At 30.7% G+C, this 9,555-nt stretch overlaps 1 protein-coding gene across 1 annotated transcript; it reads left to right on the top strand.

The window, feature by feature from the left end:
• Positions 1-330: 330 nt before the first annotated feature.
• On the top strand, positions 331-6,650 carry LOC119637069 (ceramide synthase 6). Its single transcript, XM_038032892.1, has 7 exons — positions 331-654; positions 1,918-2,038; positions 2,676-2,897; positions 4,698-4,919; positions 5,327-5,442; positions 6,273-6,417; positions 6,492-6,650. The coding sequence occupies exons 1-7, from the start codon at positions 470-472 to the stop codon at positions 6,627-6,629; spliced, it is 1,149 nt and encodes a 382-aa protein (XP_037888820.1). The 5' UTR covers positions 331-469; the 3' UTR covers positions 6,630-6,650.
• The last annotated feature ends 2,905 nt before the right edge of the window (positions 6,651-9,555 follow it).

Raw genomic sequence — 9,555 nt, 5'->3', positions numbered from 1 at the left:
TGAGAAATTGGTTGTTGCCACGATATTCCGTGCCAAATTATAATTTCAAAATAAATATTCCACATTTAAACAAAAAAAAAAAAATAAAAAATAAAAAACAAAAAAGACGATAAGAGAATAATAAGAAAATCGCAGCAGAGGTAGCTAAGCTAAGCATTCGTCAATTGGACAGAAATATCCACAATGTCTTTGCGGCGAATTTTTTAAAATTTTCATTGTCATGCTTTACAATTAAAAAAGTGTGTAAGAAATTGTGCAAAAAATAAAAAATAAAGAAAACTGGCAACGTTGTTTCTTAACTTATTTTAACATCTTTGAAAATATTTAGCACGTAGTGTGAGTGGGGGTCTTTTTTTTTTTTATGAGCCGCGGCATAAGTAATAGTTGTGCTTGTTTATTTTGGTAAAGTTTATATATCAAGTTTTCAAGAATTGACAGTGATTCCACGAAAAGTAGTTTTAAAACAGTTATGAATGTGTTGCAGAAAGTTAGAGAGACTTTTTGGTCTACCAATGTTTGGCTTCCGCCAAATACAACTTGGGCAGATATAGCTCCCGGCTCGCATCCAGATGTAAATCATGCTGACTACAGGGACCTTGTTTGGCCATTGCCCATGGCTCTGGTTGTAATGCTAGTGCGGTACGCGTTAGAAAGGTATGAAAACTTCTAAGACATGATAAATTACTGACGTGTGCACGCTTTCAGTTGTAAAATTTTTGAAGGTCAATGCTTTAACGGAAACGCCCCAAAAAAAAAAAAAAAAAAAAAAAAAAAATGTATACCTATAATCCGTATAATAAAAAAAAGAAAAGATCTTGATAGTTTTTTATTTAATAACTTTAATTAGTGGGACAACAACCCATTGTTTTGAAGTTTTCAGATGTGGTCGTAAAAAAATGCATGACAAGTACCGCATTCAAGCTATTTCTAAATGCGCTTATTAGTCAAAAACGATTCATTTTCGTTTGCTCCGTTTTTAATAAATAGTTTAGTTCTTTTCTCTATTTAATATGTTTTACGGGTTATAGTGCAATTAAAATCAGTGAGGGTTAATAGTTTAAAGATTTACTTTGAAGATTTTCTTGCATAGTCCAGCTCTGCTAAACAATGAAACAATATATGCGTAAGCCGTCCTCACGCGTAAAAATCATATCTATCATTGAATCCTATATATAATCAATAGCAAATTAAAACAAGATAAAAATTGTATTCCATCAATCGCGCTATATTCACTAAAGTAGTTATATTAGATTTCCAACATTATTGTACCCTTAAAATATGGTTACCGAAACATTTGGAGCATAACATTTGTGCCTTCCTTCTTCTTGTGGAGAGTTTTTCTTGCAGTTCTGATTCTTTTTTCAATATTTAATATCGGAATTCCTGGAATTACTTATGTCTCTTTCTATCTTGCAAAAAATTAAGCTGGGGATACTACGTCTGCTTTAGAATTACAATTAAATGCTTACAAGTTTCAGAAGGTTTATCACTCAGTGCCTCTGTAAACATCTGCACGCAATTGATTGACGAGCCTTAAGCTTATGTCCGTTATTTGTAAGCATAAAACATTTTGATTTAATCAATATCGATGACTAGTTAAACAAAATGAAGAAAATATTAAAGACTCAAATCTTGATTTGATTTAATTTGTTTTCGTGCGAGGCGCATATAATTTTTTTAGTTTGCGGAGTTTGAATGCATTCTATGTGATTTCATATCTATTGCAATATCCTTCAATTTTCGATTGTTACAAGTAGGAGATTACTCGGCTATGATTGAATAAAATTGACATTAACAAGAAAATCCAACAGCTTTGGACGCTAGCGTTTTAAAATTTCTCTCTTTTTGGATTTATTTCTCTATATAATAATGATAATAATAATAATAATAATAATAATAATAATATTTGATTTATAGATTCTGGATTGCTCCTATTGGAAAATCATTGGGAATTAGAAGTAGTCGATCCAAGAAGGCTGCGAATATTCCGTTGTTAGAGCAAGCGTATGAAGCATCAAATAAAATTAATCACAAGAAGGTATGAAATATAAAAAAAAAAAAAAAAAAATGAATTTATTATGCGGTACAAAATATAGACAAAGAGAAAATCTTGCGTTTTTCAACTTGATAAAAAAAAGCGAAATTCTTCTTACCGCAAATTTTAGATATTTATTCACATTATAGAGCTAGATTTTTTACTTTTTTTTTTTTTTTACTGCAGCACATAAAAATGCTATGATCTTACATTGACATTAAATTTGTCGTAGTAATAGATTCTTTACAAAAACTATTTCATTTATTTTCGCCCAGCAGATCTCGTTCCGTGATTTTGTCAGTTCTCATTAAAAATAAATTTTCTAATTGTTTCATGCGGCTGCGGAAGTCTCAATAATCTTAAAAAATACGAATAAAAATCGAAAAAGAAAAGAATACATAAGAGTAACATAGACAGACAAAGAATATATTACCGAAAACGCTCCAGAACACGAAATCATTCTAGAATGTTAACTTTAAAAAAATGCATTTTTTTTCTCTTTTTTTAATTCAAAAAAAAGGCTGCTACTCAGCCTTTTGCAATGGAAATTGCACACATCTGTGCATTTTCTTCTATTATAGATACTTTTTTTTTTTTTTTTTTTGATAGAATGTAATATGGAGAATTGAACATTTTTCAGCTTACAGAAATGGCTAAACATTTGGACATGACAGAACGGCAAATTGAGAGGTGGTGGCGCTTAAGAAGAGCTCAAGATAAACCGTCAACTCTAACAAAGTTTTGTGAAAATACATGGCGCTGTATATATTACACTTACAGTTTTGTATTTGGGCTGATTGTTTTATGGGACAAATCGTGGCTATGGGATGTCAAGAATTGTTGGTATGGATATCCTCATCAGGTATGTGAGTTTCAATGCGATTATCATTACTAAACCATTGTTAATACGTTAAGAAGAGTGCCTTAGAAAGATTATCCCCAAATGTAAAATACTTGTAAACTTGCGCTGATTCCTATTGCGATAATAGATTTTAATACAATATTCATTTAGTTTGAAATCACTTATCTAAAGGAAAGAGAATCATAGATAGTTCGAAATATGTATTTTAGAGTTCATGTTTCATATAGAGTCTCTTAACATGAGAGATTTTACTCGAAAAAAAATATCTATCAACATCGTACAGTATCGCATCCATCCGTTGTAACGGTCGAATTGGAAACATTTGCGAAAAGGTATGTTCAAATTATACAGTCAGTTTAAAAACCGTACCGAATTATCAATCTTTCTTGTCTTGCTTATAACGGGATATTCGAATATTTTTTTCTCTGGCTCTTTGGAGGCCCGAACACGACAGTTTTCCTTTTCCTTTTTACATGCCTAGACAAATGCAAATGAAATACTATTCAGAATAATTTTGTTTGAAGGATTGTGATTATGTTCATATATTTGCAGGACATAAGCAGGGCTTAAAACATACAAAAAAACACAAAAAGCTTTACACAGCTTTGCCTTTCGTTAGTGCGCCCCTGAAAGTGAACACAGCTAGCATAAGAAGAATAACTCGTAATCGAATTATAAGAATTTCGAAAATTTTAATACAGTGGACATCTATTGCAAATTAATTCACTTTGTTAGTGTCAAGAGGATTTCGATTAATCGCAAATATCCATTTATGAACAGCCGCTACTCAAGATTTTTGCTCATTTTAAACATCGTATACGCATAGTAGGCATGGTATCTAAAACGCGATTCAATGGATTGAAAAAAGTTTTTCAAATATCGTGCACAGATACCATTACAAAATATATATTTTTTTTTATACCCATAACCGAAGCATGAGGAGTATATTTATTTTGTAAAAGCGTTTGCAACGCCCAGAAGCACGCATTTCGGAGACCACACAAACTATATATGTATTCATGATCAGCATCGAATTCTAAATCGATTTAATCGATGTTCGTCTGTGTAATGACTGTTATAAATATGAAGAAAGTTGGTATTGGAAATCGGCCCCATAACGTACCAAAATGTTTGGCCAGTTTTGGCTCTTGAATGCACCTAAACATGTCCGCTTGCACGTCTTTCCATCTGGCTGTTTGCGTAAATTTGTAATATTTGTGGTAAACGGTCTTCCGTTAGCGAAAATGAAGATATCGTCGAAAGACTTTGCAAAAGAATTTGGAATTGACGTAAACTTTTCCAAGGACACATCTACGATGCCCAGGTGCTTATGCGAAATCAAATTTTTATTTTGAAAGTAGAAGCAATCGGCTGCGTCGACTGCACATTAAAGAGCATGAGAATTTTGCTCTTTAACTTTTGTCTCTTTTTTAAGGTAAACGGTGATGGGTATAAAAGATTCGATCCTAACCGAATTTAACTTTCTTACTTGTTTTTAATTATAATGTTCACATTTGACATCCAGGATGATGTGCAATTTTAAGTATGGATATATGCACGCAACAATATCGCATTGAAATTGTTAAAATTAATTATGAAGCTCAACATTGTTTCAATTTATTTTTTTTTATTTTTTATTTTTATTTTTTTTTTTAATGGACTAGGCCAACAATAAGGAATGTGTCTTTGTTTTTGCTTTTATTTTAGAAAAATATATATACACAGGCAACGCTTATGAAAAACCCTACGTTATACTAGTAAAAACAAATTGAAAATTTTATTTAATATTATTTATTTCAGTCAATAACAAGTGATATTTGGTGGTATTACATGATATCTATGTCATTTTATTGGTCATTGACGGTTACCCAGTTTTTTGATGTTAAACGGAAAGATTTCTGGCAAATGTTTATACATCATATGGTTACCCTTATGCTGATGTCTTTTAGTTGGGTTTGCAATTTACATCGAGTCGGTTCGTTAGTTTTGCTTGTTCATGACTGTGCGGATATATTTTTAGAGGTAAGTAAAACTATATATTATACGCTTTATGGTTATAATAATTTGTATTTGCAAGACTATCCAATTCCTAATACTTGCTTACGGGGAAAATGCAGTCTATATTCTATCTGTATTCGTTGAATTCAATTAAGATCATATACTTCATGCTTGAATGTATTTTTATTAAATAGGTCTACTTTGACAATTTTCGAAATATAAAATCATTGTCAATTAAATTAAAATGTAATGTTGACCAAAAGTGTAGATAGTTTATTAGGTCCCCGATTCGATTCGTAGTTGGTTTATCTCAATTAATGTACTTTTTGTCATTTAGAAAAGAACAAAGCCAAATATAGAATAATGATAATAATAAAATTTAGATAACAGTTTGTAAAAATAATATTATTTTTTTTTTTTGTATTTTGCAGGCAGCAAAATTAACGAAATACGCGAATTACCAAAAGTTATGTGATATAATTTTTGCAATATTCACAGTAGTTTGGATAATTACCAGATTAGGATTCTATCCACGCATTATCTACAGGTAAGATTAAAAGCAGTCAAGTAAGAAAGCCTTATCCGTTTTGGGGAGTAAACCTTCGATCGGACCACTATCTCAAATCAATATATCAGTATTAAAGAATATTTTATTAACGGTGAACGGTATCGTTCGACAGGACATCCCCGATCCTAAGAAAAATATGTTTATATTATTTATCAACTGTTTTCTCCTACTATTGAAGGATATTTGCAAACGTACTGAGATCATATTTTAAATTTTCCATTGGAATGGGTTTATTTAGTTCTTAGGCTTATATATGCTATCAATTTTTATTGTTGTTTTTAATCCGTAGTCATCAACAATGAATGCTTACGCCAAGCCTCAGTTTTCTATGTTAAATCTTTAAAAAGTAAATTTTATAATAGTTGCCTGACCATCGATATGATGAAATTAACCAAGTTTATGGACGAGATACGTATGAGTATTTTTGACTATTACAAATACAACTCGACAAATCTAGTGTGCCTTTCGCCTTTATCCATCTTTGAATTAATTTTAAAATTTGTTGAGCTTCCCCTGATCTTGCGGGCCTGTATTTATTAGATGAGCAAAAAACTTGATTGCTTGCAGGTTACGGTAAAGATAATTTAATATGACAAAAAAAAGCAATATTTGTATATAAACAATATTATGAAAAGATATTTTTCTGCATATATATGTATAACTCATCTCTTTCACAATATTGAGAACTATATATATATAGGCGTGGACGTATTTTTATCGTTGACTTTCAACTTTTCAACTTTTTTTTTTTTTTTTATATAAAGAAATATCATTTATTTATATAAAATTTCGATGTTTACTTTAATTAGTTCATCTGTAGAAGCGCCTAGAATTCTTCCCATGTTTCCTGCTTACTATATTTTCAATGGCTTATTGTCAATGTTACTCTTATTACATATAATATGGACGTATATGATTCTAAAGATTGTCATTGATTCCCTTCATAAAGGTTTGGTAAGTTAAAGAATGAAATAATTGAGATATTTTTTTATCTCTTTGAATAAAATATGTTTGGTTTTTTCGTTAAGATGTCAGGTGATATAAGATCAAGTGACAGTGAGGATATTTCGCAAAGTTCTGAAAATATCCAGACTACAGTTAACGGGAATATTATGGATAAATCAACTGGGAATCATATAAAAAGAAAAAAGGCTAATAAGAACTAGAAGGTATGGGATACGGTTAAGATTTCGTTTATATTTTTATTATTCCTGTTTTTCTTGACTAAATAAATATAAAATAGATTAGTTTTAATACCAAAAAGTTATAAAATAAAATCGTAATTGTATTTAACTCTAGAAAACTATTTACTTAGCAAAAATAAAATGATTGAATATTTTAAAGTAACCAAAAATAATTATAATTTTTTTTTTTTTTACTCTGTTCGATGCAAATTTATATTTCTGATTTTTACCCAAGCAATATACGTTATGTCTTTAAAGTGTCATTTTCCCATCTTTCGCATTATAAGACAATGTATGTAATTGTGACCACAATAAGACAATAGGTTAACAACAATGAAAAGAAAAGCTTACAATTTTTATTGGCGTACAAATGTAGTCCTGCATCGATTTACGCATCGTTGTTTACACGAACGACATAATCCTGTGACCTCTCACCACAAGTGAAGTCAAACGTTTCATAAAATGAAAACGTGTCACGGCAAAGAATTCTCGACAGTTATTAAACCGCGTTAAAACTGCTTAAAATTGCAAAAAAAAAATTCTTACAATGGAATTATTTATTTGAAAATTTAACAACTAATTAATCTCTTAAGTATTTATTGAATCTTAATAATAATAATTGAGACGGAGAACCACACAAATATTCCAAAAAAAAGGGCTTGGTTAGCTATACTATATAATGGTTTCCATAACAATGTCTAGAACCTCAGATTAGACGAATATCGCCAAGAGAAGAATTGTTGATCCAACCAAACTGCAGGAGAATTGTAAGAACTTGTAGGGCCAAGTGCGAAACTATTGTGCAGTCTCGGATCATTGCCAAAAACCTTTCAATAGTGATAAGGCAACTCGAGTAAGTTTAGGCAGATGAGATGGGATGGTGGAACTGCCAGTAAATTGCTCCAACACGTGCCTTGACGCATGAAAGCGTCTACAAGTGCAAAATCCTCTTTCACTGAGGAAAAGTTATGTTGCCTAGAAACGTCAATTAGGGTAGTTGGGTCTTTTTTGTTTTCATTTGTTTATTTATTTATTTAAATCCGGATTAATATAAAAATTCTTTCCTTAGGTAGGAGAAAAAAACATATATTACATATAAATATAAAGCAAATTTATGAAACTAAACTTAAAAATATGCAAGAAACTCTCTTTCTTAAGAGGTCATGGACTTCCGGGCTTCTGTTTGATCAGCGGCTACATTTTAATCTGCACAATCTGCACATTGCGGTCTCTTTAAGCAAAGCTAGATTGATGCTAGGTTTTATTAAATTGTTTACATCACAAAAAGGCTATACATGATCTTAGTCAGACCTATACTTGAGTATAGGCCTCCTTCGTATACGTGTTACGTAGATTCAATAGAATCCGTTCAAAAGCAATTCTTGTTCGTTACTCTTGGGAATTTGAGTTGGATCCCGCCTGTCTCCTTGATTTTATATGAAAATAGGTTGGCAATATTAGCTGCATCGTCACTTGGAAAACATAAATCTATTCTTGATATATCCCTTCTAATTAAGTTAATAAATGGTACTATCGATTCGCCGGCATTAGTCGGTAAGATAAAGTTTATTACCCCGGATTCATTTCTCTAGGAACTTTATCTTTGTAAAGCTTAGCCAATGTAGATATAATTACGAGCTTTTCAATCGGTTCAGGGCTCGTTGCAAATCTCGAAATGGTATCTATTACCTAATGTCAATATCGGATTTTTTAAATTCTATCAAATTAATTCCAAATATCAAATTAATTGCCTACGTCATATTTGAATTAATTTGCAATCTCGTTAACATCTTATTATCATTCGAAAATCAAATGAATTTTTTTATTATAATCGGTTGAGAAGCATGGTTTGACATGTTTACAGCGGGTTTACAGCGTTCACTCACAGCTCGGATCTTTAACTCGGTGTTAGATGTGTACATAATTTTTTATTTTTTTTACCTCTCTTTATATAGTTTGTATTAATTTTTTAATAAGAATTCGCATTAGATTTACTTCGGAGAGTCAATCGAATTTTAACTGAATTTCATATGTAATTGTAAAGGCGTGTAAACTTAGGAACAGATCGACTAAGTTTAAGGGGAATGCACGTTATGAGAAATGTTTTCCAAACTTGAGTTCACGAAAATGTAACAGCTGTTAAAAGATGGTTTCTCCTCTCTTAACACATTTTGACAAGATTTCATGCTAATTTCGGCTGAGCTTAAATTAGTTTCGACAATTTGGGTATCAATTGAAATTGCTTTCCTCATTCAAAACAACTAGAAAACTTTTAAAAAATATTTTAGCATTGTACCGTTTTTTTGAATTAGATCGCAAAAATATGTAATTAAATATGTGCCGCATACTAGATATCGTCTCACTCATCATATCCGGGCCGCCGTTGATCGAAATTGAGTCATAATTACCGACCAACGAATGATATTATCGGCTGAAAGGCATTATCTTAAGAAGGTATTTGACAAATTTTTTTAATCATTTTTCAATTTTTCGATTCAATTTATTTAAGTTAATTTGATTTGTTAAGTCAAGTCCTTTTCATAGCAATTATATCATCTCACCAGAACATCCGCTCGCTTCACTAAAGTTCCAAACAATGCGAAAAATAAGTTAGTAGTCATTTTAGTATATTTTTTTTCATTTCTTTCAAATCTATACGTTCGGCATTTTTAATATACGAACACTTCGGAAAGGATATCGAAAATTATTAACAAAAATTACTCTTAGCATAATATGTTTCATTTTCTGAAAAGATGAGCATTATTACTGTGCCGACAAGTTAAGTTGCATTAAATTTGTGAAATATATGCCATATAACATGTATACTTATGTTGTTGAAAGCACGTTTGTCAAATGTATTATTATTATTATTATTATTATTATTATTATTATTAATTTATATTTTGGA

The sequence above is a fragment of the Glossina fuscipes genome, unplaced genomic scaffold (assembly GCF_014805625.2).
Source record: "Glossina fuscipes isolate IAEA_lab_2018 unplaced genomic scaffold, Yale_Gfus_2 0, whole genome shotgun sequence".
Taxonomy (NCBI): domain Eukaryota; kingdom Metazoa; phylum Arthropoda; class Insecta; order Diptera; family Glossinidae; genus Glossina; species Glossina fuscipes.
Note: the sequence above shows the minus strand (reverse complement) of the source record. Positions and strands in the feature narration are given on the sequence as shown.

Excerpts from the sequence above, each read along its gene's own strand:
- LOC119637069 (XM_038032892.1), top strand. The coding sequence starts at position 470 with ATGAATGTGTTGCAGAAAGTTAGAGAGACTTTTTGGTCTACCAATGTT. Across the intron at positions 2,039-2,675 it reads ATAAAATTAATCACAAGAAG|CTTACAGAAATGGCTAAACA; the intron begins GTATGAAATATA and ends AACATTTTTCAG. Across the intron at positions 4,920-5,326 it reads GTGCGGATATATTTTTAGAG|GCAGCAAAATTAACGAAATA; the intron begins GTAAGTAAAACT and ends TGTATTTTGCAG.